The 15,303-nt window shown below is 48.3% G+C and overlaps 1 protein-coding gene across 2 annotated transcripts in view; it reads left to right on the forward strand.

The window, feature by feature from the left end:
• LOC122387293 (cardioacceleratory peptide receptor-like) overlaps positions 1 to 15,303 on the forward strand; it is a 125,692-nt gene that overhangs the window by 68,947 nt on the left and 41,442 nt on the right. For both annotated transcript variants that reach the window (XM_043377393.1, XM_043377392.1), the window contains one exon: positions 3,721 to 3,856. In XM_043377393.1, the coding sequence (XP_043233328.1) occupies positions 3,721 to 3,856 (136 nt within the window). The remainder of the gene's footprint in view (positions 1 to 3,720; positions 3,857 to 15,303) is intronic.

Consider the following 15,303-nt stretch of genomic DNA (forward strand, 5'->3'; position numbering starts at 1 on the left):
GTGCTGTTTAATTATATCGTCGTCATTATGCAGTGATAAAAGCTTCTATACGTGTCTGGTGTCCTTCATTTGTAGTAGTCAGTTTGGCTGCAGTCTGCTCCTATCCATATAATTCCTCTCCAATCGAGCGTTTGTCTCTGCATGACTTTTAGCCAGTACCTGAGCACTGAACAATGTCTTTTTTCATAATAATCGCACATGCTACGCGATAACTGGTAAGAGAGAGAGAGAGAGAGAGAGAGAGAGAGAGAGAGAGAGAGAGAGAGAGAGAGAGAGAGAGAGAGAGAGAGAGAGAGAGAGAGAGAGAGAGAGAGAGAGAGAGAGAGAGAGAGAGAGAGAGAGAGAGAGAGAGAGAGAGAGAGAGAGAGAGAGAGAGAGAGAGAGAGAGAGAGAGAGAGAGAGAGAGAGAGAGAGAGAGAGAGAGAGAGAGAGAGAGAGAGAGAGAGAGAGAGAGAGAGAGAGAGAGAGAGAGAGAGAGAGATCCGTTCATGCATGAACGAGGTATCCTCTCAGCTAGGGCACCAAGGCTCAATAAGCTCTTCAACATAGCAGGATTTACTTGTACCTATTCCTGATCATAGATGGCGCTAGCAGCGTGCGCCTAGAATGATACTGTGCCGCATGACATGGACAATGCGGGAATGCACTCATGGATCACAACAAATCCTTTCCTCATCTATGCATTGTTCGAGAACAGTTGCCTCCCACTTTTTCAAGTCGGGATGATGGAGATATGGGACGATAGGGTAGGAAAAAATATTGAGACATTGCTCCATAGCCCAAAGACAACTTTTGTGAATCGTAGGATCATAAGCACACCTAGTTAGGCAACGTCAAATCGATTTGTGTGTTTAAAATTAGCATATATCGTGCCAGATGGCAATTATGATGCAGCTGCGATGCCAACCTTCTGTTTGTTGCTAAATGCCAAACAAATCGGCTTAGTCGCCGATGCATATTTCATTAATTAGCTGATAATGCCATGACATTGCACCGAATTAGGAACTCTGAGGGTACGATTCTACCCTAGATACTGTCTGAATGAATTGAGTCGTACGTTCAACAGGATTTATAACCCATGCATGCTTGGCTTTACCTATAGAAGGGATGGTATGATGCTGTTGATGTTAAGACCTTTATGTCGGATTATATTGAATCAGAATACTTACAGCTCTTGACGACCTTTCTAACACCACTTATCGCTTGTCACCACGTGGCCCAGGAGCTGAGTAATAGAGCAGGTAGAAATCCAGGGGCGCCAGAAGTACACAGGTTGATAGAAATGAATGAATCAGTGCTCTTGCGTAAATTCGTTAACTATTTTGACGATGTGATAAAGTTTCAGATGCTCATGTTTCCCCGCTATAATTGACAATTGTTCGCTTTCTTTACAGTAGCCTTAACACCTATCCTGCAAGTGCTTTATTGAAATATCACACAACAGCCACTGTTCCACCATTTTCAAGCTTGCAGTTTGACATTCACAAGAACTTCAACCGGCACGTTCTTTGATGCCCTCAGTTTTGGTCTTCTCATTCTCCGTCCTCTCTTTAGGAGACTCAACCAATGAACAATAGACCCGGATTCCCACTTTGCTTCGAATCAGGTTCTATAGCACCATAGTGACGCGGTGGTGTATTTTACTTAGTCCGTCGGGAAGCGCCATAACTGCACCGCTTTGTCTTCGTTTCAGCCCTGCTCAGAGTCGTCGGCCGGCGTTCTTTAGGGTTCTGACGTCATCGGCTAAATTGATCATCTTCATTCCCTGAGAGTGATTAAAGTTGTACACATGCGTGACTCGTGACCAACAATTGTTGCGCTCCAGCCTCAGCGGTTACTGAGGCGCTGTGGAGACTGCATATTCATCTTGCTAGGAGTTTTGGTAGCAACAGACTCAGTGTGGCCGTGAATAAGCAGCGCCATAAATTGGAACAAGCACGTTGCGTCACTCGGACGGTGTAGTTTTCCTAGCAGCCATATGATGTCGAAACTATCAGAATAGGTCGAGACATTTTACGCGCTTACTCAAGACACGGAATATATAGTCTACGACTGTCGTGGACTATATATTCCGTGCTCAAGATCAGTACGTGGGATCAGATGTAGGCTACTGAATAGATTTAGCTACGCACGTTGTGTAAGCTAGATGGTAATTTAATTTATTTAAGAAAAAAGAAAACCTTACCCAAATATCTTCTTGATTTTTTCGCAGCAATAATGAAAGTAACATTTGTGTCATGGTCAGGCTTAGGGATGACATCATGCTCCCTCGCGTGTCAATGAAGTGCTTAAATCTGGTGCGTAAAATACCACCATATATCAAATTTCTCATGGCCCCAATAGAAGTTTTGAGCTTGGTTTGCACTGTTGCTTATAAACCGTAGTTGTCAAATTATCAGACATTATTCATTTCCGATTAAAACATTGAAATAACTTCATGATATGAAGATCTTTACTGTAAAAAAGATTTGTTTTGTATTTCAAATTTGGTGCCTTCGCCAGATAACCCGTCGTGAAAACGGCTAATGCTTATCAATTTCTACCACGTTGGGAGACGTAATAAGGAAATCTTTGTAAATGACAAGACTGACAAGAACACTCAACTTTCATCACACCAGACGTCGAATGTTTTTTTATACAAAAGTTTCTTGGAAGTCTTGAATTGGTCGATGTGCAGATTATGCACGATGCGACTGTGTATTTTTTTCTCCTCCCCTTCAACTGCCCAGAGCACCTTTGTATAAGACCGGGATGCCGATCATATAACTATTGCATGCCACGGCCACACGATCCGAGCTCCAAGAAGTGACGAGACATTTTATCAAAATGAGAAGCTCCGTTGTGAGTGGCTGCTGCCAGAAATCGAGTCGTCTATATTTGTCACAAAAGGCACGCGTCGCCAACCCCATCGGTCGGCTGCATGTAGTTAAACCGACAGATTACGGGTGGGCGTTTGTTAGTTTTTTTTTGCGACGTTTGCGTTGGCGTTTCGCGGGTGCGTTTTGCGCGTTTTGCGATGTTTGCGTTTTCCGGCGGGCGGGTGTTTTTTTCACAATTCAAAGTCCCAACTTTCGGGCCGCAGCGCTCCTCGAAAAGCGCTGCCCTCGAGTAGTTAACCGACATACCACCCCGTGAAATAGGTAGCGCCAAGCAGTTTGTCATGGTTGGTAGCTCTGTGAAATCAAACTCGGACAAGCTTTTCTATCCTCTCATCTAATACTTACCTCCTCTAATCTGGGTTCTTGCCAGCAATATTTAGGTGAAATGATTTACAACTTTTTTCCTTTTCCACTTTTGTTCATTATTGGTTGCCCTAAGTTCACCATGATCGACAAATCAATTGTTCAGTTCTCATCCTTTGTTAGTTGATAACCTCTGCATCATATTTATGCATCTGTTTAGGCGCAGGAGGAAACAATTTAGCTTGCTCAAATGTAGGAGTTCGTGATGAGCTCAGCTGCAGAAATAAGACGGCGCCAACTGTCAAGAACCTTACGAAAATGAGCCGTTTAAGCTTCCACAACATAATAGAGAGTCGCTGAAAGAAATGACCGGGCCATTTGAAATTGATTTGTATTGCTTTCATTCTAAGCTGGCGGAATCGACTTCTAGCATAATAACTTTATTCAGCTTGGATCTCCAGACCTCTTCATTTCACGTTCCTGTCGTTCGTTCCATATGCATGTCGTTGACCGTCTGCTATACTTGTTCTGCCGACAGACTGAGACGTTGACGTTCCTGTGGATTCTCTTCATCATGATCATGCTGGGAAACTCCGCTGTGGTTTTGGCTCTCGTTACATCCAAGGCCCGAAAGTCGAGGACCAACTTCTTCATTCTGCACTTGGCTTTTGCAGGTGGGTTTGTTTTTCTTATCGGTTTCTGTGTACTTTGGCTGTTTGTTTGAGAAGAGATGTTTTGTTAAGTGCAACTTAGAATGCTTTTGGGCCTGTGTAGGGACGTGCTGACTGATGTTGCTGCACGGTTAGGTCGGATACAGTCATAGCAACCATGTTAGATACAGCTTTAGTCATGTCATATACAGCTGTGGTCATGTCGGGTACAAACATGGTCACGTCGGATACAGTCGAGGTTATTTCAGATACAGCCGACTCGACCCTGTCGGCTACAGTCGTGACGGCGTTGTCGGGTCATGTGTGCGATGGCTGTGTCTCGGGCTGGCGCCCCGGTGTCGGACTCTCATTTGTCGACCTGTCGCTGATGACCGCGGTGACAGACTCATCACCTGAGCAGCTGGCGCGCTCAGTCGCGGCTCGCTCCGGTGACCTGGGATAAAAACAGGCCACCTGCCGCTGTCCGAGGCGCAGCTCCCGCCGGCAGATCAGCGCAACAGCACCCCCCTGCGCGAGCACGGTGGTAGCTCGGAGCGACGAATGATCACATGAAGCTGGAAATTATTTGTGATCCATTGAAGCGTTACGCGCACTTGAGCATAAGTCGAGTCGTCTTGATCGCCGGTGTCACACTATCAACTTGCTTTAGAGATGCGGCTAATATTTGTTTTTGCTAAGTAGTCTGTTGTCAGTCGTTATTGCTTCTTTCTGCTTAACTACCTGTGATCACAGCGTCTTGAAAGTGAGCTGTCTCGCTGGAGGCCACCGCCGGAAGAAAACCTGTAAGTTCGGTCAGGTTAATGCGTTTTCCTGCCAAATTGCTCTTGCTAAGATGAAAATTCCACGAAAGTTTCCACAGCATTCATAACCGTGACTCATGTTTTCAAAGTAACCACTGATTGCTAACAAATGAACCCTACGGGTATGTAAAATGAACCGTCTGTTGGAGCTTATGCGGCTGCCGCTAGCTGCAATCATTGGACAGGTTCTGAACGTTCAAACGGATGGTGCCAAGGCTCACCTCGGTGGCCCTTAGTGCAGCTGCTGAAAACTAAAGCCGTCTACATCTACATAACTACCGGACGGAGTTGGTGGCTCTTTTACAGTGCTATTGTAGCAAGGGATTAAAGGGGAGAAAAGAAAGAATAGAGTACTTCATCTTCACACAGCGATCCCATGTCGTCCAGCTAGTTGTAGAAGAACAGAGAGAACGATTTGCTGCTGTAATGAATTCGATAGTAGAGCTTGTGATACAGGGAAGCTTGAGAGTCGTTGAAGAGATCCCGAGAGGGAGATGAGATCCTGAAAGAGATGTAGATCCACCTGATAGGGATCTAGATACAGATAGAGATCTTGAGATGAAGATGTAGATATCCAGAGATAGATGTAGATATAGATCCACCTTGCATACAAATACATCTGATGGAAGATGCTTTTTAATTTAGAGGCTTGATGATTCTGTTCATTGTATAGACCATGATGCACGAGATGCTTCTTCACTGCTCGGATTAGGGATAGAGGGATCCGATCAGCTGGGTTTGCGGCACAGTTGGGCAGGTGAAGGACAGGGCATTCGAAGTCCCGATGACCACTGCCAAACTTATGGGTGGTAATTACATTGATTAATTGAATGTGATCATTCGTCCAGTCACCCATTCCTATATCACTGGCCTCCCCATTAAGAAAATTGCCCACTTAATTCGTATTAGCGTTGCTAGTTTTAAGTTGCCCTCGAGAATCATTAGCTGGACTGCCCAACCTGAGTTCTGCTTAACTCCTATCGGCCTTATCCTAAGATTTATCCTTCATCATTCTTACGCTCATCCACACAAAGCAATTGCCCTCCATTCACTCACCCCAATCGATTTAGCAGCCCCCGAAATTCCCTCCGATAGTGTTAGGTGTCTGGCTGACGACGATCTCCCCGGCGAGATAAATGTCTCTTTCCGAAATCCATATGCATGCTCCGCTAACCGGCGACAAAGATACTTATCGCAGGGCCGTCCAGAATCATTATGCACAAATATCCACCCTTCTATTTTATGGGATTCACTACACGTCCGATAGACTTATGGTACACACATACACGATTTATATCCGACTTATCTCTCTACCGGGAGAGATTACCTATGCCCTCTTCCGATCCGCGTGTAACATTCCCGTTCACGACCCAGGGACCACAGTTCATATCCTGGAACTATCCGTAAACCATGGGATTTACTCTTCAAGGCCTTACGTGTCCTGGAGTACATTCTTCCCTCCCCTGAGGCTGTCCAGTACCGATCAAAGTACCTTTACGAAATACGTATGAGGACTTATCCGGGACACTACGGCTCGACTTATCCGCCCTTTGGGTGACTCACCCCTGACCCTCGGCTTCTTGCCTTTGGCATAACTTACTCTCCACTGCACTGTGCCAATCTTCCCCTTCCCCCTGCCGTAGAAACCTCTCACTGCCTTCTCACCCAGTGTTACCTAAGCGGGAAAATTAACAGTGGCCGGTACACTCTGGCGGAAAACGTGCATATGCCCTGCGTACGTGACGGTGTGTCCCTCTTATTATTCCGGTCTGGACTTGGGTTTAGAGAAGTGCATCTGTGTCTCATACAGTCATGCTGGTAAACGTTACGCCATAGGAGGCGGGCAAACAAGCCGTCTGTGCCTCAAAATGCCCTGTGCCAATATTGGTGGAGTAATTATTGGCGCTAACTCGCAAGAACGCGAAGAACAAAAACGCATTATTTATCCAAACCAAATCGTAATCTCAAGTCCTAATTTCTGCTGCACGCGTGTGCCTAATTATCAGTTCTCGTATACAATCCTAGCAGACCTCGAACCGCTCTTGATTTAATCAGATGATCTTGAACCAATAAGTACGCACCGATCTGTCGTCTGGTTGTGATCCACCGTATCATAGTGGATTACTGAATGCTCAAACGGAAATGACTCCTTGAAACTCGTTCGATAGCTTCTGATGGGCTACTAGTTACCTATACAAATTATCTTTATAGAGTGCCAGAATATTGTCATAAGGGTTCCCTAGCCTTTCATAGAAATCTAATTTAAATCATCCTATTAGCAGTAACCAATGCACATCAAACGAACTGCAGTCCTAGATATCATATAGCATGTCATATTTAAAATTATGCATTAACTGTTTACGTTCTTATCCCGTTGCAACTTTCCACAACTAACCACGCTCCTATACAATGACTTCACCTATACCGCACGCGCCCCAATTACGGTTAGCCCACTGCCCTACTGTTGTGACCGCTTCTCGCGCCCTCTGGCGGCTCAACGCCCGCGTCGGGAACGACGATTACCACGGCCACCGGCCGGCGCCGCGTCGACACCGTCAGTCAGTCACGCCGCTATGGGCGCGTCACCACTCGCGGTACAGTGCTCGTGCGGGTTGTCTCTTCTGGCCGGGTAGCTTTACCGGATGTGTCAGTGAGTGTGAATCTGGTAAAATATCGCTGCAATATCTCCCCGTTCGACATCTCATCAGCTCCATTTCACGTAAGTTTTTTTTTTTAATTAAATTCCTGTCCCAGTTAATCGTTCCCCAACAAAGACGGTCCTTTCTATTATTTATTCTACAAAAGCACAACGATCGGTACCTATGTTAGTCGCATATTAGTTCTAACCACAAACAATTCTACATCTACCTGTTACTCGACATTTCGCAATTTTAATAACGCAAAGTTACCATCTAAAGTCGCAAAGTGTCAAACCGTCAACCTCAAACCACTGCTCACAACTCTGCACCTAAGTAACAGAAGAAATTCCGCCGTAAGCTCAAGCATTCGTATCTGTCGAAAATCATAACTCATAGCCATATTCATAGATCGATCGCATGAATCAGTCGCCACCTTAAAACATTACATTCCTTTTCAACCGTATTTACCTGTTCTATAATTGATTTCGACTTCGCAATTAATTCCTACAGCAATATTACCAATGATTTCGCAATGCAAATTTTAGTGAGTACAGCACGAATCTAAACCCTTAATTTCACAAACTTCCCAACCTCAAATCTCAATCGCACCTGACTACCGCCGATAATAAATCGAACGAACCAGCTTGGCCAACCACAAAGACATATTCATTATTCAATGCTGACACGCATCCTGTCATCAATTTCAACGTTCGTGACAACTGAGCTGCTTATTCAAATTTTAGCATCTCGCTCTCGGTCTAATCGCGAAACATACCGGCTCCAACTGGCAATAACGTATTGCTGGCGACTCTGACATGACTTCGAAATTCAGATCCTAATATGCTACTAGGGTGTCTGGACCAATAAGTTCAAAGTAATTTAAGTTTTCCAATTCCAATTGAGAGTGCATTTTATGGCAACCGAAAATGTTTGGCAGTCGTCACGGCACGGCAACCGGGCAGAGGGGGGGGGGGTGTCAAGGATTGGGATTGAGCAGACTTTTCAACAACACTCACATTCTGGAGTTTCTCTGCGCTTCCGCTTCTCAGTGTGGTCACAAGCGTCGGCTGCTGTCCTCGGTTCTGATCACTCGAACTGAAGAGGCTTCTCGTGGGTGACCCCGGACTGACGGCGGCTCCCAGATGGCGTCTCCGGCTCCAGCTGTGGACTGTGACTCTCGGCTGCTCGACTGTGATTCTCCCTCTGGTTGGGTGGCGCACCCTTTTATAGTTGGGGGGAGGGGTGACTGCCACGCCCTTGCGACGTCATCTTCCTCTGCCTTCTTCTGGTGGGTGGGGCCGTAAGATGGCGCCCTCTGTCCTGTTTAGTCACCTTGCTCCTCTGTGCCTGCAATTTTTGGCCGTCGAATTGTCTTCGTGTTGAGTGCTTTATCATTTTAATAATCGCTGGCATAAAACAATCCCCGAAAGGTTTGTGATTTTCGAGTTTTAATTTTGATTTTTCAATTTCATTTTATTCAAACTTTTGTTTCCTTCCGTTTCGTCTGCCGCCAACGCCCCTGTGACGTCACTCTTGCTCCGCCCACCGTACCGGGGCGTGGCCGTAACGCAGCGCCTTCTTCCTCTGCGGAGATCTCTGGAACTACAGGTCATTGCTTGCGGCTTGTTGTGGAGGTCACCTTCAAGGCGTTCTGCCGGGTCACTCACCCTGGGTTGTTGTACCCCGACAAAGGAGGCTGTGTGCTCCAGCCGGCATCCATCCTTTACACTGCTCCATGATCTGATGACGTATCTTGCTGATCCAGCGCTCCCAGCCGTTATCTGTCCTCGGCGTGGGTCCACGAGCTGTTGACAGTGTTACTGATCCAGCTGTTACTTGTTGGGATTCGAATCGTTCATCCTGCGGTAGCTGTCTCCAAAAGCGCGCGTCTTAATGGGAGTTTAACGGCTGCCCATAGCGAAGACCTCTGGAACTACTGCGTTTTTGCTTGCCATAGGATCTTCCTGGTTGTGCCATTCCCACCATGTGACTCAGCGCGGTGCAGCTGTTGTGGTACCTGACAGAGTACGTGACAAGTGACAGAGTACGTGACAAGTGACAGAGTACCTTAACGTGCTCGCTCGCCGCCGCCGCCGGCCGCGGTCCTGACGTAGCTTGTTGACTCAGCTGTGCCTCGACGGTTCGTACTGATGTAGGCGGCATCGTCTTCTCGCAGATGTGTCTACTGCGGCTATTCCCACGGACAGTGCTCGTTGCGGGAGATGGAGAAAAGTGATGTGTGGGGATGGTGAGCCTGGTGACTGGGGGGGGGGGGTGAATAATGAGAGGGGAGGGGAGCGCAGCAGCAGCGCTCCGCTCAGCTGTGCGTCACCCGGTAGCAGCGATGGGTGAGTGAATGGAGGGCTAGGCCTGTGACCGGACTGCGAGGGGGGGAGACTGCCGGACCAAGCCGTGCCGAAAAGATTCTACGTTAAATGTTAAAGATGTAGCGTGCTACATCTTCAGTCCAAACAACCCTAGTTGCGTCCTCGCAACTCATACAAAAAAGTCACACCCCTTACTCATCTAAATCTACACAATCATGTTAAGTTCCGCAACGCCTACAAAATGACATCGTATACCTAGTACAGTACACACACGCACCTGTTGTTCCTCGTTCCCACCTCAGTTTGTCGCTCACCAGATCCGGGTCATGGGCACCAACCACTTTGGTTAGCCCGATGTCGTCGGTGGCCGTCCGGTAAGCGGCTTCTCAGGAGGGTGAAGACCTCTATGGCAGCCCAGGTGGGCGGCCTCCACAGCAGTTCGGGTGGCGGCCTCCGTGGCAGCCCGGGTGGGCAGCCTTCACGGCAGCCCGGGTGGCAGCCTGCCATGGCAGCCTGGGTGGGGCGGCCTCCACGGCAGCCAGGGTGGGAAGATTCCACAGCAGCCCGGACGGCGGGCTCCATGGCAGCCCGGGTGGGCAGCTTGCACGGCGGCCCGTGTGGGCAGCCTACGTGGCAGCCCAGGTGGATGACACCTCCGTGGCAGTCCGGGTAGGCGACCTCCATGGCCGGCCCTGCCGCGACCTCTGTGGCCGCCCGGGTGGCAGGCTCCGTGGCAGCTCAGGTGAGCGACCTCCATGGCAGCTCAGGTGGGTGACCCCCGAGGCAGCACGCGAGGGCAATGCATCCCCGTGGCAGTCCGGTTGGGTGACCATCGTGGGAGACCCGTGACAGCCTCCGTGGTAGCTCAGGTAGGCGACTTCCGCGGCCGCTCAGGTGAGTGACCTCCGAGGCAGCACGCGAGGGCAATGCATCCTCCGTGGCAGCACAGGTGACCTCCGTGGCAGCTCAGGTAGCGACCTTTCGGCGGACCAGGTGACAGCCGTCGCAGCAGCCCAGGTGGGTGATCTCAAGGCTATAGAACTCCAGGTAAGGACACCAGCCGTTTGACCTTGAACGCCGCCGGCCGGCCGATGACGTCATTGGAGGCAAGCCGGCTCGGCGGACACACAGGGCGAATGCATAACGGAGGGGCGTTGGAACGTTGCGGGAGCCAGGGAGATATTTTAAAGTGGTTGCATACCACCATTGTTTGTTGATTGATGTACAGACTGCATCCTTTTAAACCTCGATGCATCCTAGGCCTGGATGGTGCGTACATTCGTGGAACGATCACCCCGTCCGACGTCCGTGGTCGAAGCTGTCATAGTATTTAAGACACTAAGACGGGTGCAATAACGGCGATCCGATCCCGTCTCTGGCGAATTTAGAGGGGTCGTAAGGACCCAGGCCGAATCTGACCGTCTATTTTTAGGGAAACGGGGTGGGTGAATTGACAACCGATGGCTTAAGAGATAATGAGAAGGGATCCCGTCGTCGATTGTTGTTTGACAGACAACACATGTTGTACTGGGCGTATGACCATCAGAGGTAATGCCTGAACGTAGGCAAGCATAATTGGTCTGTCATATTGTTTAGGAATATAAAATGGTAATGGAGATCATTGAGGATATGATCTCTACATTACGGGAATTCACTAATTACTACGGCCCATAGGGGCACCGCCGGAGCTGTTGTTTTGCCATCGGTCCCAGGCAACTCCAGGGAGCTGCAGTACCCGGCGGCCAAAGCGGCCACCTCGTCGACTCGCAGGTCCTCTGGGATTCTGTGATGCTTTAGTGCTTCACCCACAGAAGCACGGGCATAGCAGTAGGATGTGGGGCTAGGTGTCTGTCCACCTCTTCATTCAAAGAACAACGTGTACAGCGCCTGGTCCCGCCGAAGCTCGGTATCGACCGTGACTTATTCACAACTGGCGGATCCAGGAAGCGGTATTGGACACTGCGGGGGCTTACCCCAAAAAGGTTTCTCGGAATTAATTTAAAAAACTCGGATTTCGATTCCTTGCGCACTGCTGTGCGGTGTGACATTTCCAACATTTCCTCAGAAAGTTGTGAAGTTTTCATTTATTCTCGAAAATCGATTTCGAGCGCTGCCCTGGTTGTTGGGGAAGACATTTGCCCCAAATGCCTTCCCCTGGATCCGCCAGTGGCCGTTGCCCCACTCCGAGCTTGACTAAAGACGTCTTCAAACCTCACCAGAAACCGATGGTAGGTGAATTTAAATCCAATAACTCATCTCTGTCTGCCCGCCTAAATATACTACACATGGTACAGCACCCGGCCCTGTCGGAGCTATGAGCCGATCGTGATATTTTCGGCTTTCCCCATCCCAAGCTCGATTAGAAACGTTCTCCTTCCCCACCCGATTGCTGCTGTCAATTCAAATTCAATGCCTCATCTCTGTCTGCCCGACCATAACCCATTCATTGCACACCGTTCAGCGCCCGGCCCCGCCAGAAGTATCCTAGCGCGCTGAGCAGTTGCCTCCAGCCGCGTCATCGCGAGGCCCCGCGCGGCCCATAAACGAATACATTGCGCGAATAGCCGTGTCGCCCCCCTGGGTGATCTCTGCAGCAGCCCATCTGAATGGATCGTTTGGCAGTTGGTCTTGCAGCATCCTGGCACCCTCTCCTCGTTCACCAACTTGATCATCGCCTTGGCTGTGTTGTGAAGACGACCGCGTTTGATTTTGATTCAGTACAACAAGAGCATTCCGCCTGTTCTTCTTCCTCTTCTGCTTTTAATATTGCTGTCCTCTTATCCTCAATACTCTTGAAAGTTCGAGCTCTCCTTTGCAATACAGCAGCTGACCGTGACTTGGACTTGTTGTACAGCAGAACGTAGAAGAATTGATATGCTGATGCGAACAATTGTCAAGTTTCATTTTCGGCCTGTCTTCTGTATTAGTCTGATCCTTTGTTCATGAGACAGCTTCATTTCCTTATCTTATCTTCAACAACTTCTTCTATGTCCTTTTCAGTATTCGTAAGACCGCTTCCTCTCATCAGTTCCTTCACGTCGACCCCTGCAGCACGTTCATTTCCACTGCTGTCAGTATTTCGAACACCTGCTCAATTCTTCAACTTTCCTGTCATCAGCCACCATCATAAGCTTCATCATCTTCACACAGCTTTCTTTAGCTCATCCTCTTTCTTCATATCGACCCCTGCAGCACGCTCATTTCCACTGCTGCCAGTATTTCGAGCACCTGCTCTATTCTTCAACTTCTTCCTCTTCTCCATACGGTTGACTTTCAATTCATCAACTTCGGGTTCGGCGGCTTGTGCCAGTCTACCAGCTTCACAATTTGAGAATTATCAAATCCCCACGTTTTGGGCGCCATTTGTAGCAAGGGAATTTTGAGAAAAGAAGAAAGAAGGAATAAAAAAAAACTTCATCTTCTTTGCGGTTCATCAAATACTGCGGTCCACTGTTGTTCGGCTGTTGTAGCAGAGAGAATAATTCGCTGCTGTAATGCTGTCGGTAGTAGAGCTTGTGATACAGGGGAGCTTGAGAGTCGTTGAAGAGATCCTGAGATAGCTATAGAGAGGGATCCAGATGGTGATGAGATTCTGAGATAAATGAGATCCACCTGATAGAGATGTATGGATCCAGATAGAGATCCTGAGGGAGATCTTGGGAGAGATGTAGGTATAGATCCTTCTGAGGGAGATCTAGATCCAGATCCACCTTGCATACAAATACATCTGATGGAAGATGCTTTTTAATTTAGAGGCTTGATGATTCTGTTCATTGTATAGACCATGATGCACGAGATGCTTCTTCACTGCTCGGATTAGGGATAGAGGGATCCGATCAGCTGGGTTTGCGGCACAGTTGGGCAGGTGAAGGACAGGGCATTCGAAGTCCCGATGACCACTGCCAAACTTATGGGTGGTAATTACATTGATTAATTGAATGTGATCATTCGTCCAGTCACCCATTCCTATATCACTGGCCTCCCCATTAAGAAAATTGCCCACTTAATTCGTATTAGCGTTGCTAGTTTTAAGTTGCCCTCGAGAATCATTAGCTGGACTGCCCAACCTGAGTTCTGCTTAACTCCTATCGGCCTTATCCTAAGATTTATCCTTCATCATTCTTACGCTCATCCACACAAAGCAATTGCCCTCCATTCACTCACCCCAATCGATTTAGCAGCCCCCGAAATTCCCTCCGATAGTGTTAGGTGTCTGGCTGACGACGATCTCCCCGGCGAGATAAATGTCTCTTTCCGAAATCCATATGCATGCTCCGCTAACCGGCGACAAAGATACTTATCGCAGGGCCGTCCAGAATCATTATGCACAAATATCCACCCTTCTATTTTATGGGATTCACTACACGTCCGATAGACTTATGGTACACACATACACGATTTATATCCGACTTATCTCTCTACCGGGAGAGATTACCTATGCCCTCTTCCGGTCCGCGTGTAACATTCCCGTTCACGACCCAGGGACCACAGTTCATATCCTGGAACTATCCTTAAACCATGGGATTTACTCTTCAAGGCCTTACGTGTCCTGGAGTACATTCTTCCCTCCCCTGAGGCTGTCCAGTACCGATCAAAGTACCTTTACGAAATAAGTATGAGGACTTATCCGGGACACTACGGCTCGACTTATCCGCCCTTTGGGTGACTCACCCCTGACCCTCGGCTTCTTGCCTTTGGCATAACTTACTCTCCACTGCACTGTGCCAATCTTCCCCTTCCCCCTGCCGTAGAAACCTCTCACTGCCTTCTCACCCAGTGTTACCTAAGCGGGAAAATTAACAGTGGCCGGTACACTCTGGCGGAAAACGTGCATATGCCCTGCGTACGTGACGGTGTGTCCCTCTTATTATTCCGGTCTGGACTTGGGTTTAGAGAAGTGCATCTGTGTCTCATACAGTCATGCTGGTAAACGTTACGCCATAGGAGGCGGGCAAACAAGCCGTCTGTGCCTCAAAATGCCCTGTGCCAATATTGGTGGAGTAATTATTGGCGCTAACTCGCAAGAACGCGAAGAACAAAAACGCATTATTTATCCAAACCAAATCGTAATCTCAAGTCCTAATTTCTGCTGCACGCGTGTGCCTAATTATCAGTTCTCGTATACAATCCTAGCAGACCTCGAACCGCTCTTGATTTAATCAGATGATCTTGAACCAATAAGTACGCACCGATCTGTCGTCTGGTTGTGATCCACCGTATCATAGTGGATTACTGAATGCTCAAACGGAAATGACTCCTTGAAACTCGTTCGATAGCTTCTGATGGGCTACTAGTTACCTATACAAATTATCTTTATAGAGTGCCAGAATATTGTCATAAGGGTTCCCTAGCCTTTCATAGAAATCTAATTTAAATCATCCTATTAGCAGTAACCAATGCACATCAAACGAACTGCAGTCCTAGATATCATATAGCATGTCATATTTAAAATTATGCATTAACTGTTTACGTTCTTATCCCGTTGCAACTTTCCACAACTAACCACGCTCCTATACAATGACTTCACCTACCGCACGCGCCCCAATTACGGTTAGCCCACTGCCCTACTGTTGTGACCGCTTCTCGCGCCCTCTGGCGGCTCAACGCCCGCGTCGGGAACGACGATTACCACGGCCACCGGCCGGCGCCGCGTCGACACCGTCAGTCAGTCACGCCGCTATGGG

This window comes from Amphibalanus amphitrite, unplaced genomic scaffold (assembly GCF_019059575.1).
Source record: "Amphibalanus amphitrite isolate SeventyFive unplaced genomic scaffold, NRLGWU_Aamphi_draft 000280F_arrow, whole genome shotgun sequence".
Lineage (NCBI taxonomy): Eukaryota > Metazoa > Arthropoda > Thecostraca > Balanomorpha > Balanidae > Amphibalanus > Amphibalanus amphitrite.